Source organism: Cannabis sativa, chromosome 6, assembly GCF_029168945.1.
Source record: "Cannabis sativa cultivar Pink pepper isolate KNU-18-1 chromosome 6, ASM2916894v1, whole genome shotgun sequence".
NCBI lineage: Eukaryota > Viridiplantae > Streptophyta > Magnoliopsida > Rosales > Cannabaceae > Cannabis > Cannabis sativa.
Window position 1 is genome coordinate 13,332,506 of NC_083606.1, and position 25,377 is coordinate 13,357,882.

Consider the following 25,377-nt stretch of genomic DNA (forward strand, 5'->3'; position numbering starts at 1 on the left):
TTCTTCCTACTGAATTTTTCATAAAATTATTATGTTATTTCAAAATTCTAACATATTTATATTAAAATAACATTTTAATTAACGCACGTGCAAAACATGTGCAGCTCTAACTAATTCTATTATAGTAGAACCTCTATTCAAGAATAGATTTAGGACCAAACAAATTATATTCTAATTAAGAGGTTATAACTAAATAGAGTTATACCAGAAAAAAAAAATTAAAAGACTAAAAAATATCAATGTAACAATAATAACAATAAATAATTATTAATACTATATTATAATAGAATTATTTTACAATAAATATAATGGTAATACATATGTTACAATTTGGAATAAAATTATTAATTTTATGTAAATAAATTTACAAAACATATGTATATATTTTATTAAGATGTAATTATTCTTATATAGAGGTATACTTTGTTAATACGGGACTTAGAAAATGTATAACTAATTACAATTTAGAGTTATTCTTATTTATAACTGGCCTAAATTGAGACTTAATTTTTTTTATAACAAATTAGAGGTTATTCTTGAATAGAATATTCTTAAATAGAGGTTCTATTGTATATATATGATACGACACAAATAATTTATTTTTCTTTAAACAAATTAGTAAAATTTAAAAATACTAATTATTATTTTTATTTTATTTTATTTATTTATTTTTTGTGGGGAGCTATACCAATTATTATACAACACAAAGAGACTTCTTTTAATCTTCTTTTTTATTCAGCAAAAAAGTAAAGAAACATTTCTTTTATCTTTTATTAACACGTTAGAACATACAAATTCTTTCTATCAAGATACATATGTATTAGATGCAAAAACAACTAGTGAAATTTTATTTACACCCAAAAATATTTAAAGACACCCCATTTTAATAATTTTTATTTTTTTATAAAATTTATATCTTTAATTGTACTAAGTTTTTTTAACTTTTTTTTTTAATTCATATTCTTAAAAAATATACCTATCATACAAAAATAAATTATATTTTAAATATTATGACAAAAAATTTAAAATAAAAAATTATATGAAATTTTTTTTAGAAAAAAATAAAAAAATATACATAGATGAGTTAGAAAAACTTATGAAAATAAAATAAAAAAAAGTATTGAAATTAACATAAAATAATGGGAGGAAAAAATTTGAAAAAAATATTAAGAGTAATTTTTAAAATTTATTTAAGTTTATATTTTTTTTTAATATTGTGGTGTATTTATTATTTTATGGGGTAAATAAAACTTCCCATACAACTAACTAATAAAATTAATTTACATTTCTACCCTAATAGATGACTTAATTTCAAATAAATAAAAATAAAAATAAAATAAAATATTTATTTTTCTGATAACAAATTGTGTACCATCAAAATCAAGTTATTAAACAGGCTCTAACAAGTTATATTACCTACTGCTACAATTTAATTTTCTTTGTAGGAATGTGAAACCTCAAACCTCAAGTGAGATTTTCATAAAGCTCCTAATCGAAAAGAGGAATTTTTTTTTATTTTTACACTTCAAAATATATATATATTTTGTATTTATACGAAATTTTACGTAGAAATTTCTATTACAACTAGCGTTGCAATTTAAATTTAAAAAAAAAAAATTGAAAAAAATAATAATAGAGTAATTAAAAAAAAAAGGGGGAGAAACTTAAACCGTGGTGTGTTTTTTTGCTGAATTAAACCGTGGTGTGTTTGCTTGTAGATTATTGAACAACCTCTTTCATTCAGTGTGGGGTTTCCAATTCCAACGGTCAAGAACCAAAAACCCTAACTCAGTTGATGTTCGTGATTGCGTTTTGAGCCACAAACGGAAGAGAGGGAGTAGATAGTGGATTGTGGAAACCCTATTATTTTGGGGAACCGAAGGTTTTCTAATTGAAGTTTTACACAATGTAAGTTTCAAGCTTGATTCTTTTTTGTTATTTCACATTCTGCTTAAATTTTCTTTTGCATATTAGTTTCGTATAGTGAGAAAGTGCTGTTTTTTTTCATCTTCTTTTAAGTGAGTTTGGATTTTGATTATCATCTATGAACAAAGTTATGAATTTTGGCATTTTTAATTGACTGAAAGTTTACGATTTTTAAATCGTATAAGCAAATGGGGTGTTAATATGATGGGTTATTTCTGATTTGTGGGATGAATTTGGTTTTGTTTAGGGGAGCTGTTAAGTTGGAACTTCGTTGCCCCAAAAATGTTGAGGGAATTGCAGCCGACCCTGAACCAGATTGGAGCTTTGATGCTCTTTTAACAGAACTTAATGCATTGGAAACAAAACTTAGTAGCTCTTCCAAAATTCCAATGCCATTCACGAAAGTGCAATCACAGTAAGTATGTCTGTTTGTGATTTAGATAATTGCTTGGTGCAAATGTGTTTTTTTTACTAACCTTTCAGCTATAAATTGTGTATGTATAGTCAACTTTCAAATGGGAAGAGTGTAGAGAGAAGTTCTAGGCCATTTGTAATGCGTGTCCTCGATGATGAGGTGGATGACTTTGACAGTGCATATGAGGAAGCCCAAGATCAAAGCTCTCTTTCTGCTAATCGGTTTAATTTTAACGACCTTTATGTTAGGTATACATTTTTAACTGGCCTTGATTGATTTTCTTTTTATACTTTTCCATGTTTGTATCAATCGAAGTCTTCAGTCTTGCATCCATATCCTGTCATCTAAAAGCTTTATTTAACTGTTATGCCATATCACATTGTTTGTTGGAGATTTCACTAGTTCCTATTAATACTTCGTATTTTCTTGTTTATCTCTTAGTGATGATGATGACTCTGAGAATGAGTCAGCTCTTGAAATTCAGCCATACTTGATGGAAGAAACAGGTTTGGTGGAAGGATGTTTGATGGACCTAACCAGTGAACATCAGCTTGGGATCAAGGTCTGGACCTATCTAGCTGATGATGTTTTGTCTTTTATTGAATTTGTGCATTATTTTTCTTGCAATTTGCAAATTGTTTAATTACTAAACTAGTATCAAGAATAACCAAGGCACATATCTCTTGAAGAGTTTTTCTCATACCTTTTGGCTACATGCTCAAGCTCCAGGGTTTCCCTGCAAATATTTCTCCTTCTTATGTTCATAGAATTCCCTTCTTAGGTATGACAATATTAATTGGTTCAATTACAGGAGGAGATTAGGAACAAAATCTTTGCAATAGAGTCAGATCTGATGAGTGAAAATGACAAGGTTGCTTCTGCATTTCTTCGAGTTGATAAGTATACAGAAGCAAGGCTTGAAAATGAGAGAAAGCTTGACACCCAATATCAACGAAAAATGTAAGACCGCAATTACTTTGCTATAATACTGTTTTTTTGAATGGTTTCTTCTCGCTTTTGCATTTTTTATTTGTTCCAAGTCTGATTTGGAATTTCTGTTTTCTAATTACTTGCCATCATCTGTAGTGCCGAGGCACTTGATAATCACTTGACTGCTATCCAAAGGGACCATGAACTGAGGTCCCAGATTGAAGAAAGGAAAATAAGAAGTGATGCGGCTTATGAAGGGGCCAAAAGAAAAGAGAAAGCTCTTCTGGAAGAAAAACTCCGCCAAGAAAAAGCCAAAGCCAAAGCAGAAGCTGAGGTTTGTTGCCTTTTCTCAAATTATTCATTTCTTTTGGTAGATGCATAAAGATGGTTGTTACATTTCTCTATTCTTTCTTGTATAGTCATATGCACATATTCTTCTAGATATAATCTTAGTGCGCTTTGGTATTATTATCTTGGTTTTATGCTGTTAGGACTAAAAGTATTTTCAGATGCAGGCGAAGCTCAGAGCTGAAGAAGCAAATAGGGCTGCAATGGAAGCTCAACAAAGAGCAACAAAAGAGGCTGCTGAAAGGGAGGCCAATGAAGCGTCAAGCCAGGCTGCTGTTCAGAAAGATGCTTCAGGACTGCAAATGAAAGCCAAAACCAAGGAATCTGAACTTGGAAAACCGATAACATCAGCATCAGCAGGTAATTTGGCTATCAGGCAATATATAGCAACCTTGTAATGATCTATAGATATAATCATTTGTTCATTCATCTAAAAATCTACCTTAGCCCTAGGTTTCATAATGACCAGCTACGTTTGGGTATTGGAAACAGTTCTTTTGTATTCCCCTCTTCCTTTATTTCCAAGTTGAAGCATGCTTTCAATACTCCAGAAATTTTCTGTTATCTGATGCATAAAAAAGGGCTATTGGTGGCAGATGACACTACTAAAGCTGCAGAAGCTGCACTAAAGTTGGAGAGGGAAAGATTAAAAAAATTGGAAGACTTGGATAAAGAAAGCAAGACATTGGGATTGAACACGAATAAGGTTTGCTCCCTACTTTGTTATTCAAATTTCTTGTAAAATTCTTAATCTGGTTCAAATGAGATTTTACTGGATTTTGTAAACATGGATGTTACTGTATGTTAAATTTCTTATTTATCATTCCACAGTTATTGCAATGTATGATTGTCATTTCTTAAGCATTTCTCATGCTCTTTTTTTTTTTCTCAAAATTCTTTTGATGAGTTAAATATTTATTTTCTAACATATTGCTATTTCTTTTCAGGATTACGTTTGCCATGAAAGGAGTATCTCTAAATTGATAAGCCAGATTACAGGGACTAATGATGTTGTCAAGTGAGATTGGATTTTGCCCATCAATTTATATCTTTTTATTTAACAATTAGTTATCTAATTGGCTTATTATCATGTTACTTACCTAGTGGTTTTGTTTTCTTTCTAGCATAAACGAGTAATTGTTTTACATAATATGTTGGAAAGATTTTGGACTTAATGTAACATTCCTTTTGCAGACAAAAAGCATCAGAACTTGTCAAAATTCTCAAAAATCCTGCTTACCCTCAATCTATCATTGCTGGAGCATTTGCTAGAAAGGTACTTTTTATTTATTTTGGATCAGCTTCTGATCTCTTTGCTTTATTTGGTGATTGAGAGAGTGAAAACAAAATTTGAGAATATGTCTCTTTTTTCACATACATATATATGATATTTGGTTCTTCATATCAAACGCTAGAGATATACTTTCTGAGAGCAGCGTGTTGAATTTTATTCGGTTGTATATATAGGAATCGTGTCGGGATTCGGGAGATCCTATGTTATTCTGTAGTCATTTCATTTAGTGGTTTATGTTTAAAATTGCATTGTGATAGGCAACTAGAATGCGGGGTAAAGTGGTTAAATAATAGAATTAGTTCATAGTATATGTGTAATTGTAGTATTGAGTACTGGATATGATGAAATAGAGTAGTATATTTGGAATAGGTTAAGGAGGAGAGGATCATGAGAATTATATTGTAATTGAGCTTTTGCTATTGGGAGCTCATTATTCTAGTGTGTTCTATCTCTTTAATCAGTAACAATAATTATCAGAGTTGCCTATTTTCCATTTACTTCCATCTCTGTTTTTTTTTGGTCTATTGATTTGAGGATCACATCCATTAGGCAAGCAAGCTGCTAAGCGTTCTATTTGATGCTTTAAATATGGCCACTGTGGCTATTTAATTTCAATTTACTTGCTTTGCTCGGAGTGGATATTTGGATAAATGCCAGATTCAAATACTGAAACAAAGTTTTGGTATTGCAGGTTGTTTCACATTATGCAAGACCTGGTAGCTCTGCTTTTGCATGTGGTTATGTCCTTGTTCTTGTCACTGCAGAGGTAAATAAAAGAGTTCGTGATTTTGTTAGTGTTCTTCATTTGTATTCTCTTGTGTTTTCGTCTCAGGTGCCCTTTTGTTTTGGTTTTGCTACAAGTCAGGCTACAACTGACCAGAAATTTTAAATAACAAAATATAAAAACAAAATTGTTCTTTAATGGATGGCAAAAAATGCTTGAAGGAACTAATTGACCCAATAACAAATAGAAAATTATAGCAAGAAAAAGAAGAAGGAAAATGTTTGGATGGAATTCCTCTTTATTTACATTTCAATTAATTTTGGTACCATACTAGTGTTTGTTTTTCTTCTTTTCCATATCTTGTAATATCATAAGAAAATACACGACCTGATATGCGAATTGTGAAATGTTTCAGGTTCCACATCTTATGGATCTTATTCTTGCCGAGCTACACAAAGCTTGCATCTATACAGTTCCAAAGCACATAGTATACACACAGGTGATCGATCAATTGCCATCATTTTGTTAATTATGGATTTGGGTAATTTGGATCTTTATTGTTTCAAAGGTAGGACAGTATGCTAGGTCAAAAAAATTTGCCATAATTTGCTACCTAATCATTAAAGATTATTTAATACTGCAGTCAGCATTCGAATCAAAAGAAGCATATCTGAAGACTCTTGGATTTCGAGAAGACGAAGGAAAGATTGAGAATGTTAAGGACTATTTAATACGAGTAGAATCATACATGAAACTATACGGCGCTCTGGTTCAGGTAAGGCAGTGTTTATTTTCGCCCAATTATTGATAATTTGAATTGTCACGCAGCTCAAATCAAATCAGTTCTCTGCCATACTTTTTTCTGTTTCACTATTTGGAAAAAAGCTAACAAATGTTATTTGGTTGTTAGACTGAAATAAACGGCTTTCAAAACACGCATGGGTTGAAAGAAGGTTGGGCTTGGATTGCAAGATTCTTAAACACTCTCCCTGCTAATAGAGATACTGCTGTTGCACTAAATGCATTCCTGCGTGTAAGTCATCGAAAACCAAATACATTTTCTTTTACTCTGAAACAAAACAGGAACACCCTCTAAAATTTGTTAACTTGAACAGATGGCAGGATATGCTCTCTTCAAAAGATACAAATCCCAGTTCAGAAAGATTTTGAGCATTATCTCTGACAACTTTTTGAATGCTCTAAGATCTCAGGAAAATCCGGCCTTGAACTTGCTCATTACAGAAATTCAGTCCTACATAGAAGACAACAAGTTTCTTGAAGAGCCAGAAGGAAGAAGCTTGGAGACGTCATCGCTATCGAGTGTCAGTGTGCCTGAGTCAGATAACCGAAACTCATATCAACACACTGATCCCCGAAACTCATACTCTTATCAACGCAATGATCCCCGAACCTCATACTCATATCAACGCAATGATCCCCGAAACTCATACTCATATCAACGCAATGATCATTATTAATGATTGATTATTCCTCTGTGTATATATACGTATGCAAATTACATACTATTTAGGCAGTGTTTACCGGTAATATTGTATTATCTTGTACCCAATTAATTTTATTATTATAAAACACTGCCAATAACTTGATTTATTCCATCTTTTATAATACAGCCTACATCAATTTTTAGACTGACATAATATATGAAATCCTTTATTATAATTAGTCTAAATTCTTGTAATAGAGAGTGATAATCAAGACTTATTTACAAAATGTGTTTCCTTTAAAAAGGAAGGCCATGATTAAAAGATGACTCAGCCTCAATCAGGTATGAAACTAGGCCACCAAATAAAATTTGTCACAACAAGACATGAGCAACCCATTTACATTACAACACAGTAAACTAATCATAAGTAGAAGTACTTTGAAGTAAACTTATCATAAGTAGAAGTACTTTGAAAACTGCTTGAGCTGTTAAGATGTATGCTGCTTCTAGAAGGTACATCAGCAGTGAATGGTGGAGGAAGAGGTTCTCTATTAGGACCATTTCTCCCTTGTCGACTAACAACCAAAAACTGTTTTGAGTACTAAGAGTCTGTTTGGTTGTTTTTTTAATTTTCAGTTTTTAAAATTGTATTTTTAAAAGTGAAAATAGAAAACAGTTTTTTGTCATTTTAAAAATTTAATGGTATTTGGCACAATTTTTTTAAAATTATTTTTTAGTTTTTTTTTTACTAAAAAAAATTAATATTTTAACACCATACCATAACATGAACTCATTCGGGTTCGGGTTTGGGTATGATTTTGGGTCTAGGATCTGAGCATGTGAGTAAAAATATAAAGAAATTTTTACATGAAAAATCTATTTTGCACAATTTATTACCTAAATACCTCTACACGCCTATGTCTACATTTTTACTTACAAAGTTGGTTTTATTACACAAATACCACTTAGTCATCATTCCATCTATCATCAATCAAATCCTACTCTCTTCCCTCTCTTTTTTCATTTTCTATCAATCAATCCATCATTTCACTCTCTTTTTTTCTTCTTTTCTTTTTATTTTTAATTTTATTTCAGTTTTTAATTTTTTATTTGTAATTTTATTTCAGTTTTTAATTTTTAATTTTTAATTTTATTTTCAGTTTTTAATTTTTAATTTTTTTTTCCATAACAATTCTTCTTTTCTTTTTATTTTTAATTTTTAATTGTAAAGCTAGTTTCTTATATATTGTTGCTTAGGTCTAGGATTGACTTCTATCAATCAATCCATCATTTCACTCTCTTTTTTTCTTCTTTCCTTTTTATTTTTAATTTTATTTCAGTTTTTAATTAAATCTTTTTAACTTATTAGTTTAACTTTACAACTTCTGAAATACTTTCATGACAAAAGAGAAGACTTTGACTAGGCCATTCAACTGATATAAGCATGTACAAATAAATTCGTACAATTTTAATGTCATTTTCATTCTCGCTGGACTAGCTCAAAGCCACGTCGAAATAATTAGATAACAAAATAATATAATAAGAAACAATTACCGATGATATTCTATACTTGAAAAGAAAACGATCTAATTCATGCTTATAGTAGTATTGACGTGAGTAGAGTTATAAAATTAATATTAGAAAAGTATTAGGACAAACATGATTAAGATTTATGAGTAAAGGTGGCAAAGCTAATAGATTAGATTAACTCCGGTCACTCCCATTTTTATATCATCAATGGGTAACAATGAGATTTATCATGGATGTTGATGTTCAAAGAGTTTTTCCTGTATTTTAGTTTGTATACAGTTGTTTTGTAGTTTTATTATAGTTTTGCTACTTGCATATGTTATTTCACTATAAAATTAATATGCAACTATTTGCACAAAACTTACTATGTATAACTACTATTTCTTAGTCCCCATCAAATTAAATTCTTGCATAATATATAAACTATCATAAAACGATAATGCAACTATAAGGCAACTATTTGCACTTGCATACAGTTGTTTTGTAGTTTTATTATAATTTTGCTACTTGCATATGTTATTTCACTATAAAATTAATATGCAACTATTTGCACAAAACTTACTATGTATAACTACTATTTCTTAGTCCCCATCAAATTAAATTCTTGCATAATATATAAACTATCATAAAACGATAATGCAACTATAAGGCAACTATTTGCACTTGCATACAGTTGTTTTGTAGTTTTGTTATAGTTTTGCTACTTGCATATGTTATTTCACTATAAAATTAATATACAACTATTTGCACAAAACTTACTATGTATAACTACTATTTCTTAGTCCCCATCAAATTAAATTCTTGCATAATATATAAACTATCATAAAACGATAATGCAACTATAAGGCAACCAAAACAAAAAATAAATCAAAATGCAACTGTATATAACGTAGATGTATTATTCATGAGGTTTTTTTTTAAATTTTTCACATCATACATTGTTTTGGATTTAGTGGGAGCTTCAGATCTGTTTGTTACAGATCTACATTTCATGAATATAAATTTCGATATTAGGGGGAGTTATTTTGATCGAATAAAATAGAAAACAAATGTGTAATTTCAGTTTCTTCACGCTTTTTCGATTTTTTTCGTCATTTTCAGTTTAGATCATTGCAGGTATTCTTTTCCAGTTGATTTTGCCAGAATTAATAGTTGTATTTTTCTCGTTTTGGTTTCATTTTGGTTGTTTTGCGGTTTTGAAACGAGCGCGTATTTTCATCTTCATGGTTCGCTCTGTACAGCTGAAGGCTTAGTGCATGTGGTATTTTTGTAAATATTTGTATGTGGACTGTATAAATGTTTAATGGGCCGGCCCAAAGTATTTTTGTAATTTTTTTTCCTTTTTTGTATTTTTTTGTTTTTTTCCCAAATATAAAATATAATATGTTAGACAAAAAAAATATTTTTGAAAATTAAAAAAAACATTTTGATGTTTTTTGTTTTCTAGTTTTTTAAAGAAATAATTACATAAGGCACCATTTTTTGTAAAATATTTACATTTTTACGTTCAAAGAATGTTTTTTTTTTTTTTTACATTTTTACGGTTTTCTAAAAAATAACACGAAAACAACATAAAATAAGAAAATTACATAAAAGTAACATGAAAATAACATACAGATAACAAAAAATCAACAACAAATTAACAATATTATAACATAAAAAGACCGTATTTTATGTAAATAAAATTAAAAAAATCGTAAAAATATTTAAAATTTCGTGAAACCGTATTTTTGTAATTTTTTTTTGTTGTTTTTATGTTTTTGTTAAATAATCCCTAAACTCAATTTTAAAAAACTATTTTTAAAATTTTTTACCAAACGGCCTCTATTAGTTATTAAAAACTGTTTTCAGTTTTAAAAAACAGAAAAAAATATTTTTTAAGCTATGAAACCAAACAACTTCTGAGATTTGGCTATTACCTTAGTCATACTAATATGCTAAGAACCTTGTGAAATTCGTATAATCATTCTCTTTATTTTTATTTATGTCTTTTTATTTTTTTTTATTTTCTTTCTTTTTCTTATAATTAAAGTATAAAGATATGCATTTATTTTTGTTATAGTTTACTAAAGTGTACCAAATATAATATACTAAACTATTTTTTTTAAACGGATAAAAATATTTGTCTAATTGATTATTATTGTTATTTTTAAGAAATCTGTATTGATTATTTATGAGAATAAATAGGTGCCATTGTCTTTTTTTTTTTAACATCTTTTTATTTTATTTTTCATTGTTTCATTTCATACTATATGAAAAGAGCCTATATACCCCTTTTAATTAAAAAATTAGTAAAATTATTTTATTTATTTATACTTGGTATGATTTTTTAGAAATAAAACTATGTTTTACAATAAAAAATAATTAATTACAAATATAACAATGAATGATTTTTAAAACATGTAGAAGTTTTTTATCAACATTTATTTTGTATTTTTGTAAATAAAATTTATATTTTTATAATACACCATATTTTTATTTTTTTAGTAATTTTTAAAACTTTCTAATTAAGTGCGAGGTTTAAAATAACGAAGTCAAATATTGAGAGTGAGTTTGAAAATAAATAAATATATGTTCATCATTATACTACAAGTATTTATACGTCAGTTGATTGTGTTGAAAAAATTTAATTTTTACCAATTCAATCATAATATCGTTTTGGCGAATACTTACCTTAAACTTGTATAATTGAACAAAACTTAGTATAACCAACCTATTTGATGTTTGTGCAGCCTAACTAAGGTTGCGTTTAGTAATACTTTTTTAATCAGTTTTTAAAATTAGAAAAAGAAAAGTATTTTCCAAAATCATATTCTATAAAACTGTTTTTACTTTTTAATTTTTTAATTAAGAATCTAAATTTCAAAAAACAAAAAAAATCATTTTTAAATTTTTTTAAACAGTTTTTTTAATTGATATTTTGAACTCCGAACCCAACTTAGACCTTAGAAATTGAACCCGACCTCAGACAAAATGTTACCAAACGCACCTAATTTAATAATCTATTTAACATCCTTAAAAACAAAAATCCCACTTAACATTTTTTTCTTCCCTTATTATATAATTTTAAATAACAGTATACATAGTGTAAAGTTAGTATAAAATTAAAACTAACTAATTATACCTTGTTGCCCCTGAAATCGCCCAAAATACGTGGACCAGTCGAAATGGGACACGTGGATCAGATAATTTGTAAATATTTGATAAGTCTTTGTACGCCACAAGGAAGCGCCATGGGCATGGGTCCCGGAGGAGGCACCCGGAATACAAGGTACTCCCGGAAGCTCGCATAGCATGAAGCCTCTCCGGGATGTGTCAGGCCTCTCCTGAGCAATCAAGTCGCATTTAATGCCGCATGGGAGGAAGCGTGTTGGGACTGTAACACGCAATAAAGTCTGACGGCACAACCCCCAAACAGCAGCGCTACAGTAATGATCATTTAAGTCTAGCGACGGCTACTCTGCGAAGAGTCATGTCAATTACAAGGCAAAAAGGACATTCCTCATAAAAACCCTACAACACCTAGGGATTTGACCATGCATCACCCATGGTATATTCATTGGAAATGCCCAACTTTATGGATACTTACAGATACATGTGTAAGAACAATTCTAGGGATTACCCCACCAAAACACTATAAATACCCCCTCAAAGCTCATTTAATGGGGTCGAGAATCTTGGGTTGCATAAGAGCAAGAAGAGAAAATACTCACCAAGAACATTCTCTGTATTTATGAGAAAAACATTCTCTCAAGTGTGGAATCTGTATTAAATACATCCATTAATAACAAAGACTCGTGGACTAAGGCTCATTAACGCCCCAACCACGTAAAAATCTTCATCTCACTTTCTTACAGCTCTTTAATATAATTAGATTCTAATAGTTGCCGAAAATCTCGGTCAACATACCTTTTAACCAAAAATTTAAAGTCTTTTGAACATAATATAAATTTTTATTAAATAAATATTACAACTATTTTTTCATAATAAAAATTATGTATGATCTAATGGATTCTATATGTATTGCTCAATTTTATTATTTAAAATTAATGTATACATAGTGTTACGTATTTAAAATTTATTATTTAAAAATAAATATATATGATTATTTTTCAAAAATTTAAAAAAAAAATATTAAAAAAAATGGCAGCACATTCCTTGGATGTGCTTTGCCACTAGTATATATCATATGTTATAACAGTAAAACGAAAACAGACAAACCTTTGTCCTCTCTTTTCGATGAAACCTTCTCTTCTCTATATCTATTTTCTTCAATTTTCAATCAAAAACTTTGCGATCTAAGCTCTGGTAGTAGCAGGATAGCGAATCATTGAAGAGGGAGAGTGTAAGGTAAAAATTAGTTTTATTTTAAGTCGAACACAATTTATTTTATACAGTGGTTTTATGAATTAGAATAGTTATGGAGGTTCTGACCATATAGGATTGTTCTCGGGTAGTCATGGGACTAGTTCTGATGTTTTCTTGCTAAAATTTAGGTGACTTTGAGTTAGAAATTAAGTTTGAAACTTTTTATAACTTATGTTTGAACACTAGTGGTGTTTTCCAATTAAGGGCTCGATTTTAAATTCTATTACGTAAGTATGGTATATATGTGCCCTATAATATTTAGGGTGGTTAGAACAGATTCTAGTAGTGTTTCCGTGAGTGCGTATACTTAAAAAATTATATTTTTTGCTCCTGAATAACCGGTCAACTAGTTGAGAATCGGTCAACCAGTTCTGGCCAACCGGTTTACCTTTTTGGGCAGCCTCGGGAACTCGAGAATCGTATTTTTACCCTAAATTTTCACTCGGGTGTCCGTTTTAGACGTTCTATATACTGTTTCGAAGCTTGCGACGAGCTCTACCGTATGGTATATGTTTTGGAGCCAAAATATAAGTTTTATTTTAGTGTACTTAAATTATAGGGTTTGGTAGGAAACCCTAGGTTGTCCTTTGCAATTGTTAAGCAGTATTTTGGGATAAACACTTATTGGTTTATCATTATTATGACATAGAACCCAGGATCATCGATCGTACTCCAAGCAAGTCAGCCAACATATCTAAACTGAAACTTGAGATAAGAAAAGTATACAGTACTACATGGCATGACAAGTTCTTAAAGTATAGGCAATGATAATGTGATGATACTATGGACATAATACACGGGCTCACCTGATTAGGTGATGCAATATACCTGGCGACGTACCGGACGTAGGTACAGGCAACAGTGATATATGATGAGTACCGAGCATAGGTACGGGCTCACCTGATTAGGTGATGTGATACACGTAGCAACGTACTAAGCGTAGGTACGAGCGTCAGTGACATATGATGAGTACCGATCATAGGTATGGGCTCACCTGATTAGGTGATGCAATATTCCTGGCGACGTACCGAGCGTAGGGTGTTAGTGATATGAAAAATTCCTGGTTATGGCATCAATCAAAACTGTTGTTAAGTTTTTTCTTGGCGGCGTATTTTATTAGATACAAGCGACAGTGATATATGAATGCTAGGTTATGGCATAGATTGAAACCGTTGCTAGGTTTCTTCTTGGCGGCGTACCTTATTAGGTACGGGCAGCAGTGACATATGAATGCCAAGTTATGGCATAGATCAAAACCATTGTTGGGTTTCCTCCTAGTAGCGTACCTGATTAGGTACGGGCGGGAGTGACATGTGAGTACCAGGCTATGGTACGGGCTTGTCCAATTAGGCGATGCAATATATTGGTGTCAGGTTGTGATACGGGCTCACCTGATTAGGTGGTGCAATGATATTATATATGATATTGCATTATGACACGGCTTGCCTGATTTGGCAATGCAAATATATGAGCATATCTATTTATATGCATATGCCGGGTTATATTATCTACTGTTGCATGTTATGGTTTAATTATTTTATGATACTGAAATGTAAAATTAGTTATTTAATGTACCCATCTTTATTACTTTTCTTGATGAGTCTGTGTGACTCACGAGTGCTTTGTGCACAGGTAAGGGTAAAGAAAAGTTAGAGCAGCCATGAGAAGATCGTCTCCTCTAGCAATGCACATATTAACCTTACCAGCCTGCGTGCTGAGTTGCCAATAGTTGTTTTGGTCTGTATCTATCATCTATTTTGGTTTTATATTTTTGAAGTGTCATCATATATAGTTTTTTTGTAAAACTTTTATAGCAGGGATCCCCTGAAACACATTTTTACTGTCATTATGATGTCCACTTTTAATGTTTTATTTTAGTCAAGTTTTTAGTATTATCATAGTTTTTAATAATTAATTATTTTATTAATATTAAACTAGTTTATAAAATCACATGCATGACGTCCTTATAGATTAGGGCGTTACAACTTGGTATCGGAGCAACTATATTTTTAAAGGTCCTGAAGACTGGTCGAGTATGTACATTTGCTACGAAGATAGGTCGACTCATGGTATAGTAAGTGTTTATGCTATTTGCTATTATCTTACCTGCTTAGATAATTATAGTGTATGATGGGGAGAAGTAATGTATTGATTATCTATAATAAGAATATATGTATGGTATATGCATATTGATATTGATATCTATTTGAGTTTTAAGTGTTTGGAAGATGTGGATTAAATGTGTGACAAGTTATACAGTAAGGGCAATTGAATTACCTGATTAGCGAGCTGTCTGGGCTCACGCCAAACGGTAAGGAAGAAAATCTTTTATTACCGTAATACTGGAAACATGTAAATTCTGTTACGCAGGATATGATTAGACAATAAGAGAAAACAGATCCGAGATATGAAAGAACAACAGTCTCATCTTGTGTCTGTTCTTGTACTATCAACATTTTTTGTTGTACTACTGGGTGTGGTGAGATATATGAAGCCAACTTACCAGCAGATCAGGGAGCAAAAACTAAATGAACCACTAATTATGGGACAGAACAAAAAGGTTCCAAGGTGACCTAAATAGCAATCAAGGTGAGAATAAGAAATGGCGACCTTATCTTGAGTGTTCAAGATGCAAAAAAAAGGCGCCATTTGAGCCAATGTAGAACCAGATCTTATTTTATTGTGGGGTAGGGGGTCATGTGAAAAGAACCTACCTGTTGTTAAGAAAGACTGATATGTTAAAGCAAAAAAGTGCACGGGTTCTGGCCAAGTGCCAGTTATGACTCAAGGGGACTCGGGTATCAGTCCTTTGGCCGACTAAGGTTAGAATTTTATAGGCAATGTTATATTTGCTCTTTCAATTTATATTGGCATTAAACATTGTACTCTCAATGAGGGGACATCAAAAGATCTAAATGGACTGTGTCTGTACTATTATTTAAATGTAAATAGTATGATACTAGAAAAGGAAATATCCAACAAGATAGAAATTTTACTAGTGTGCTTGTTCATGATCAATGGTGTCAAGACAATCTATTTATACTTGTGTCACAAGCACAAATGGTATTTTATACTAATGATGATAAGAATGACTCTAATTGTAGAGTTGCATACAAAGTTAATCATCAAAATATATGGAATATTCTAAATATTAATGTAGATGCTCAAGCAGATGAAAATTACTATAACATCCTAATATTTTAGGAAGATAATTCTTCTAATTTTTGTAAATGGATTGAACTTCCAGCGCTTGATAATGTGCAATTTGATCCTTATGATGCCAAAACAGAAGATGTCAACGCTAATGTGGATGAAGTTTTTAGTTGATGATGGTGATTTTGAAGATGATACACTTGAAGAATATGAAGACAAGGAAAGTCATCTCAAAGATGATACATTTAATTATGAATAATAAGCATGTACGTTTATTTGTCTCTTTTTTTATTCTTTTTAATTTTATGCTTTTCTATTTTAATAATAAGCATGTTTACATTTTTTATTCTTGTGCATTCTCAATTTAGTATGAAAGTCATATTAACTTTTTTTTTCATCTTGCATTGTAGACTTATGTCTTCTTCAGCAAATATTCCTACTAAAAGTTCTAATGAGAATAGATTTTAGACTCAAAAAATAAAAGTACGAGACCAATCCAAAGCTGCTGATGTGGAGAAAAAAATTAAGAAAACTAAAAACCCATTGGTGGTGGAATTCGATGCGGCTACAGGAAAATCTTATGGAGACAATAGAAAAGCTTTCAACAATATGATTGGGCAATAAGTTCGAGATGTGATTTCTCATAGTATATTTCGTTGGGATGATGTGTCAAAAGAAGATAAAACGTTAATTCTAAAATCACTACAAGTAAGTAATTAACTAACTAGTATAAATAATAAACTTTAATATTATTTGTTAGCAATAATATTTGGATTGCAAGCACATTACTCTTTTCACATTTTCTTTTTTAGTTTAACTTTGTAAAATGATCTTATTAATAATTCATTGGCTATAGTATATTTACAAACCTATTTGTATTAGATTACGCAATTGAAGTTTGTTTAAGATCGATCTAACATATTCATCTTAGATAAGATTGAAATACTAGCCATAAAGTCATTTAGAAGATAGAGACATATCGTAAAAAGATATTGGAAATTGTTGGATGGAGAGAAAGATCCAAATGTACCTAAAACAGAACTACTAGAGAATATAAAACTTTTAGATTAGTTAGTTTCTTTGTGACTTCTTCTCTTCAGAAAAATAGAAGGTATGTGTAATTTGGAAGATAATTGAAATTTAATTTAATTTAGTCTAATGATTTTTTTTTTTTTTAAATACAACAACTATTGGAGAAATATTCTGCTAATCGTTCAATAATGCCATTTGAAAGTCGTCATGGATCAAAGTCTTATTTCTCACATACAAAGAGCAAAGTAATATGATAAATATTTATTTTATTTTATTATTTTAATTTTTTCTATATTTTGCATACTAATTATTTGAATATTTATAAAATTACTTTTTCCAAAAAGTTGATAGCGAGATCTCAAATGAACATATTAGTCTTATGGTATATCTCAGTATAAAGGATGATACCAATGATCTATATTTATTTATAAACTCTTCCGGCGGGTGAGTAATTTCTGGATTAGCTATTTATGATACTATATAGGAAGATCCAACCACAAAACAAATGCCTAGTTTGGTGGAAAATTTTAAAAATATGCACTGACATCCAACAAAAGGGTGAACAAATGAAATCGAAAGTGATAAATTTGTAAGTTTAAAATCATATCATCATGCAATTGAAAATATTTTTACTACATTATCTAACAACCATTGATGCATGTTATTTGCCATTGTTTCAACATCTGTACTCATATCAAAATATTTATCGACATTAATTGAGACTAACCTTTGAACAACTACTGTTCGATGTTGTTAATAATAGCTATAGCTTTATTCAATAATTCGTTTTAGAGAAGAAAATTGAAGTATAGATATTATTAGATTGTAAAATGTTAAACGCTATATACAAATTATTGAATTGAATCATACTATGGTAGTGTCTTAATTGGAAAAAGGGGCTCTATAGTTATGGTTTTTAGTTTTGTGGTTGAAAGAAAATTAGTTGTGGAAACTACAAATACAGTACTCTTATTAACTCACAACAAATCACTTTAATCAATTAATTGTTTGCTCTGTTATCATTTTTAATATTAACTTGTTTGTTCTAATTCTTCTAAATAATAAATTTTTCTTCTAATATTGCAGATAGAGATGTACAACTTGCTTTCTACTCAAAGAATAAATGTTAGTTAGCTTTCTGATTCTGATGTACAAATTACTGTTGGTACCCGTTCACGTTATAAGAAAGGAAGAGGTCTAATATCTAGGTTGAAGGCAATTGGTGGAACAAGAGCTGCTAATAAATAGGTTTATAATCTATATAAAGTTCAAGCTGCTACACAAAAACTAATAGAGACTCAAGATAATTTTGAAGGGCTTGTGGAGCAATTAAAGAAACATTTGTCAAGTTTCAACTATCAGCCTTCAAATGCTATTAATGCCTTTTCATCCAATGTCTAAAATGCAATATGTGAAACTTTATGACAATATTGTATGAATGTTATCACATCATATGAATATTTATGTTTAAAATTTTAATATGTTGGGTTGATTCTCTAATTTTGTGTAGTTGTATTACTATTTTAGAATTTAACTAGCATAATGAAATGTTCTTACAATTTTGTAAGCTTTACAAATTTAGAAAGCAATAATATGTATGAACATTTTAAAAGAAATGAATGCAATATTAAATTTACAAATACTTGAAACTATCAGATTTATAAATATTAGTGTAAAAATAACAAGTATTTGAAATGATTTTGAAAAATATATTGTATTATATATATATATATTTTATTTTCTTAAAAATACTTTCTTAAGCGCTTTGAATGTGTCTACAAAAGTGTTAATAGTTTTTTATGGGCGCATTAAAAGCGCATGCAAAAGTATTTCTTAAAAAATAAAATTTATTTCCCAATAATTTTTCTAGGCTCTATTGTTGCGCCTGCAAATGATTTTTTCTTTCCATACGCTCTTGGGGGTGGCGCCTGTATAGTTTTTTTGAGTTGCACAATTGTGGACGTTGGAGGACGCTAAAAAATTTATCTGTGATACTTTTGTAGGCATTGTATGAGATTTTTACAGGCGCTAAATTGTACCTGGAAAAGCGTTAATCCTTAATGTAAAAGTAACTTTTTTTTGTAGTGCTACTATATAACTTTCATATTCATTTTTCAAACAGATTGTGATAAGTGTTTATTTTTGTTTTGTGTTATTGACGAAAATTGTTACACTTAAAAATAAGATTTATATTTTTTACACTAAAACACATCAAATCTTATTTGATTGAAAAAAAAAATCTTAAAATTAAAATAATTAATGATTATTATATAAACTTTGCAATACTGGATTTTCATTAAATTATTATTATTTATAATAAATTAATAAGTGGTATTCTAATTTTAAAGGTATTTTCTTGCATTTTCTGTTTGTATTCATATATATTCATATTAATATATACAGCCTTAATTTCCTAATATATTCACAGTCGTATAACATAGAGGGTTGAGATGCAAAATGACCCTAAATTTGGTAACTAAGTTAGTAAATGTCCAATTTTTTAAAAAAATTAAGAAAAGAGCCAAATCTAATAAATTAACTATTAAAAATTATAAAAATACATTTATCACATATTTTTTTTAAAAAATATATATAATAATAAAATTAAGTTACTCATTTTTTTTAGTATTACATATTATTATATTGTAACAAAAATAAATAAATATATTAAATCATTTAAATATATACAGCAGTATTATATACATCGCAGTACAAAAAATTAATATACCGTAGTAATAAAATTATATACCACAAAAAAATTATAACAATACTAAATTAATACTCAAAAAATATATATATCATGCCAACAAAATTATACATACCACCATTAAAATATGAATACATACCAAAAAATTTATATATAATAAAATAGAAACTAAATATCATATTAAATAAATAATATATTATAGACAACAAAAATCATATACCATACAATTAAACGTATATATCTACAATAAAAAATAAAACAAAATAATATAATATTATTAACAAAATTATATATCACATTTATGTATACTAAAATAAAAACTAAACATGCATTATCTAAAATAAAATGATATACTATACAATAAAACTTATATACCATATAACATAAAATATATACCTTACAATAGAAATATATATAATAATAACAACAAATAAAAATAAAAATATATAGGATGCTAATAAAATTATACATCATGTCAACAAAAGTACAATAGAAAATAAAACTTAAATGTTATTTAAAAAAATTATATACCGTATAACAAAAAATACATATACCATACACCAAAATATATATACAAAAAATAATAATAATAAAAATATAGATTACTAATAATATATATATATGTATACTATACTAACCAAATTATATACCACAATTAAAATATATATACCATGACCATTGTACTAATTAAATTTTATTCAAAATAAATAATCATACAATCAAAAAATATAAAAATAATAATTAAATATAAGTAGCATGGCAATAAAATTATATACATACATTAAAATATTTTTATTATGCTAATAAATATCGTCTAAGAATAATAATATATTATACAACAAAATAAAAATATACCGTACAACAAAATTTATATACCAACAACCCAAAACAACTTATAAAAAATTAAAAAAAATTGACATAACTTTAAAATATAAAAGATTTTAACAAAACTAATATAGATATACCATAATGTTTAAATAATTTGCTTCTAATTCTAAAAAAATAATAAAAAAATTAATAATTTTGAAATGAGGATATTTACTAACATAGTCTTATGATTTAGAGTCATTTGCTATATTTTTTTTAAAGTGAGGACATAAACTAACATAGTTCTATAATTTGGGGCCATTTACTATAATTTCCCTAACATAAAACTATAATATATCTTTTCTTTTTGACAATTTATTGTTCATGAAATAAAAAAAAACTTACAGACGTTAGTGGGTCATATTATCTAAGTCGACAATTAATAAAATCATAATTAATAAAGTCAAAATTTATTCAAATAAAGTAGCTAAACCCCTAAACGGCCAAATGACTCTCTCTCCATGCGAAAATTGCTTAAGAGATGTCGCAATACCAATAATACATCTTCTTCTCCTTTGTCAAGAGATGAGGATATTGAGACTCTAGTTTCTGATTTTGAGGATTCAAGCTTCTCCAATGACTCAAATGCAGAGGTTGCAAGGCAACCCCGCAACTCATCATGAAAATAATAAGCTGGAATGCACGGGGATTGGGGAACCCGAATGCATTACGACACCTTAGATTGCTTGTTCAACAACAATCTCCCCACGTTGTGTTCCTTATGGAAACAAAACTCGCTCAAAATTCTATTTCTAGAATCCGACAGCTTTTACATTTTCCCAATGGTCTTGAGGTACCTCGGGTTGGATTGAGTGGTGGTTTAATGCTTTTTTGGACAGATGTGGTTGATGTTACTTTGCTGAATATGGGACCAACTTTCTTTGACATTTACATGAAATTTAATGGCTGGCCGAACTTCCATTTTACAGGCTTTTATGGTGCTCCTGAGATTGCTAATAAATCGGACTCCTGGACTTTATTTCAGCGTTTTGGCGATGTTGCTCCACTTCTACCTTGGCTTACTATGGGTGATTTCAATGAAATTTTGTCCAATAATGACAAATCGGGAGGTGGTTTGAGACGCGAATCCCAAATGGAGGCTTTTCGATCTACTTTGGATAAATGTTTTCTACAAGAAGTGCCTTACATTGGTGATCTTTTCACTTGGATTAAAAATCGGACTGCTGTACATACACTTAAGGAGCGCCTTGACTGGTGTTATGTACCCAATCATTGGCTATCTTTTTTCCTTGCTCCAACTGTTGAACACTTGGACTATTACCACTCCGATCATAGAGCCATTGCAATTGTTTTTTCATGTGCCACACTGCCCGATACTTCAGCAAAGAGTAGAAGTAGATTTCGCTTTGAGAAACTGTGGCTGGCCGACCCTGAAAGTACTGAAATCATCTCAAAAAGCTGGAATATTAATTTTTCTACTGACCCGATTGCTGCCATGGTACATAGTTTAAGCTCTTGTGCAAAAAATTTGCAAAGTTGGCATATTGGAAAGTATGGTAAAATGAAGAAAAATATCAATGCTTTGCAATCTAAAGTGGCTGATTTAAATAATAGCACTTTTCGCACCAGTGATCATGTCCAAGAATTACAAAGTGTAGAATCTGTCCTTGAAGATCTACTTGAGCACGAAGAGGTCTATTGGCATCAACAATCACGGGTTGATTGGCTTTCTTGTGGCGATCGAAACACTAAATTTTTCCATGCTAAGGCATCTTCTCGGAAGTCGACCAACAAAATCAAGTTCCTTCTCACTGATTCGGGTCAACAAGTTCATTCAAAGGAGGCCATTGCAACTGTTGTTCAAGCCTATTTTGCTGACATTTTTACAGCCTCAAACATTGATGATGCGGGCCTTACCTCCACGCTCTCTTGTATTCCAACAATGGTAGGTGATGACTTGAATGACTCACTCATTAAGCCTTTCACATCGGATGAAGTATACTCTGCTTTGCACACTATGGGGGCTGATAAAAGTCCGGGGATAGATGGCATGTCAGCTATGTTTTATCAAAAGAATTGGGCTGTTGTTGGTGATCTCGTAACAAAGGTTGTTCTCAGCATTCTTAATGATCATGCCGACCATACTAATCTCAACAAGACAATCATTACTTTGATCCCCAAAGTCAAGAAACCTCATCGCATGCAAGATTTTCGACCAATTAGCCTCTGTAATGTGATCTCTAAACTTGTCACCAAGGAGCTAGTATCTCGGTTCAAGCTTGCTCTTCCATTGATTATTTCTGAAGCTCAAAGTGCTTTCTAACCCAACCGCTTAATCACTAACAATGTATTGGTGGCTTTTGAATTGGTACATGCCATTAAGAATAAAACGGCTGGTCGCAATGGTATTGCCTCTTTTAAGCTTGATATGAGTAAGGCTTTCGATAGGGTGGAGTGGAAGTTCATTGAAGAAGTTATGCGAAAAATGGGGTTTGCTGAAAGATGGATTTCATTAATCATGTGTTGCCTTACTACTAATAGCTTCTCATTTCTCATTAATGGTGAAGTTATGGGTGAGTTGACTCCATCCCGAGGTCTTCGACAAGGATGTCCATTATCACCATACTTGTTCTTAATATGCTCTGAAGGCTTCTCTAGACTTTTATAACATGAGCAGGAATCTGGCAATCTTTTGGGTTTCAAATTGACACGTCATGCTCCTCCAATCACTCATTTGTTCTTTGCTGATGACACCCTTATTTTTTGCCACGCTAATGAGAGATCTTGTCTTGCTATTAAGAGGGTCTTGGACACCTACCACAAAGCTTCTGGTCAAGAACTTAATTTGGCAAAATCGGTTATGTCCTTCTCTCCAAATACCACTCTTGCTGCCCAAGTGTTTTTTCATCAACAACTATCTATGTCGATCTGTGAATGTCATGAAAAGTACCTGGGTCTGCCTTCTTACTCTGGTAGGGATAAAAAAGAGATGTTCAGTCACATTAAAGAGAAGATTTGGAAGCTCATGAATACCTAGAATGATAAGATTTTTTCAGCAGGGGGTCGAGAGGTGCTTTTAAAAGCTGTTGTTCAGTCAATACCTACTTATGCCATGAGTTGTTTCCGGTTACCAACCTATTTCTGCAAGCAAGTGGAATCCATGATGGCGAATTTCTGGTGGGGTTTAAATGAAAATGGCTCAAAAATCCATTGGCGATCGTGGAATCTTCTTTGTAAATCAAAATCAGATGGTGGTATGGGTTTCTGCTCTTTCATTCACTTCAACCAAGCACTCCTTGCTAAACAAGCTTGGCGCATCTATGAAAAACCTGATTCACTCCTTAGCCGTGTCCTTAAGAGCAAGTACTTTCCCAATAACAGTTTTTTGGAGGCTTCTTTGGGTCACTCCCCGTCTCTTACATGGCAAGGGATTCATTGGGCTAGAGAGCTCCTTGTGAAAGGGCTACGTTGGAAAGTTGGTGATGGTAGATCTATTCAGTCGGGCTTTGATCCTTGGGTACCGGGGCATAGCACTTTCTTGCCTTATCATTACAAAGGTCCTCCCAATGGTGTTGTTGCAAATCTTATTACTGAGGAGAGACAATGGAATGTACCCCTCCTTCATCAGTATTTCACTCCTTTGGATGTGGAAAGAATTTTAACCATTCCTTTGAGTTTTTTTGGCAGCCGTGACTTTCTTATTTGGCATCATACTAGTAATGGCTTCTATACGGTAAACTCGGGTTATCATCTTGCTGCTAGTCTTGATGCAAGTGATCAAGGTTCAAGCAATAGTGTGAACTCATCTTGGTGGAAATTCTTTTGGTCTTTGCAACTCCCACCAAAAGTTAAAATCTTTGCTTGGAGGGTTGTTCATGATGCGCTCCCTGTTGCCACTTCGCTGGTCAAAAGAAAAGTTATTACTGACTCGACATGCTCAGTCTGTAAACAAGCATGGGAATCAGTTGGACATGCTCTTTTTCATTGCCGTTATGCTAAAGCTGTGTGGCGAAACTCTGGTTTGACTTTTGATTGGCAACATGCTGCTGCTATGTATAAAGGTGACTACCTTTTTCATCTTTCAACATTATATTCTAAGGCTGAAATGGAGCAACTGTTTTGTACCCTTTGGACTATATGGAACGAACGGAATCGTGTCGTTCATGGACAACAAGCAAGGCCTGCTAAAGAGTTAGCTTCCTTTGCTGTCATCTACCTCACCAACTACAGAACTGCTCAGCTACAGCATGGAATATCAACACCTTCTGCCTCTTCCTCTCTGCACCAGTCGCACCAGAACCCGGGTTCTGCCGCTGCTGCTCAAAGCTCGACACCACAGCCTCCATTGCAAGCAGTCCCTGCTGCTCAACTGTGGCGACCACCTGATCATAGTCACTTCAAAATGAATGTCGATGCTGCAGTCGACTCTACCAAAGGTATAATCGGTGTTGGTGCTGTAATTAGGAATTCTAATGGTAATGTTGTGGCTGCTCTTTCAAAGAAACTTGTGGGAAACTTCAGCTCACATGAAATGGAAGCCTCTGCTCTTTTTCATAGTTTCAATTGGGCAATTCAACATCAACTTCCATTGACTCACGTTGAATCCGATGCACTGATGGTGGTGAATGCTTTACGAGCTCCCTTCAATTCAATCTCATCTTTTCATGATTTGATTGTA

General features: G+C 31.0%; 1 protein-coding gene across 6 annotated transcripts; it reads left to right on the top strand.

The window, feature by feature from the left end:
* The first annotated feature begins 1,649 nt into the window (after positions 1 to 1,649).
* Positions 1,650 to 7,295, top strand: LOC115725555 (mRNA export factor GLE1). 6 transcript variants are annotated; one of them, XM_030655116.2, is made up of 15 exons: positions 1,650 to 1,908; positions 2,174 to 2,341; positions 2,431 to 2,589; positions 2,783 to 2,903; positions 3,153 to 3,301; positions 3,428 to 3,605; positions 3,787 to 3,979; positions 4,171 to 4,325; positions 4,567 to 4,637; positions 4,814 to 4,895; positions 5,605 to 5,679; positions 6,053 to 6,136; positions 6,281 to 6,412; positions 6,548 to 6,670; positions 6,753 to 7,295. In XM_030655116.2, coding segments are annotated over exons 1-15 (2,055 nt in total). In that variant the 5' UTR covers positions 1,650 to 1,906; the 3' UTR covers positions 7,116 to 7,295. The 6 variants fall into 6 exon arrangements, with proteins under 6 accessions (XP_030510976.1, XP_060973073.1, XP_030510975.1 ...); XM_061117090.1 differs by having other exon boundaries at positions 4,201 to 4,325; XM_030655115.2 differs by having other exon boundaries at positions 1,651 to 1,908; positions 3,781 to 3,979.
* The last annotated feature ends 18,082 nt before the right edge of the window (positions 7,296 to 25,377 follow it).

Bases quoted from the DNA above. Each gene is read 5' to 3' on its own strand.
- LOC115725555 (XM_030655115.2), top strand. The intron at 3,980-4,170 runs GTAATTTGGCTA...TCAATACTCCAG, and splicing joins GATAACATCAGCATCAGCAG to AAATTTTCTGTTATCTGATG. The intron at 6,671-6,752 runs GTAAGTCATCGA...TAACTTGAACAG, and splicing joins CACTAAATGCATTCCTGCGT to ATGGCAGGATATGCTCTCTT.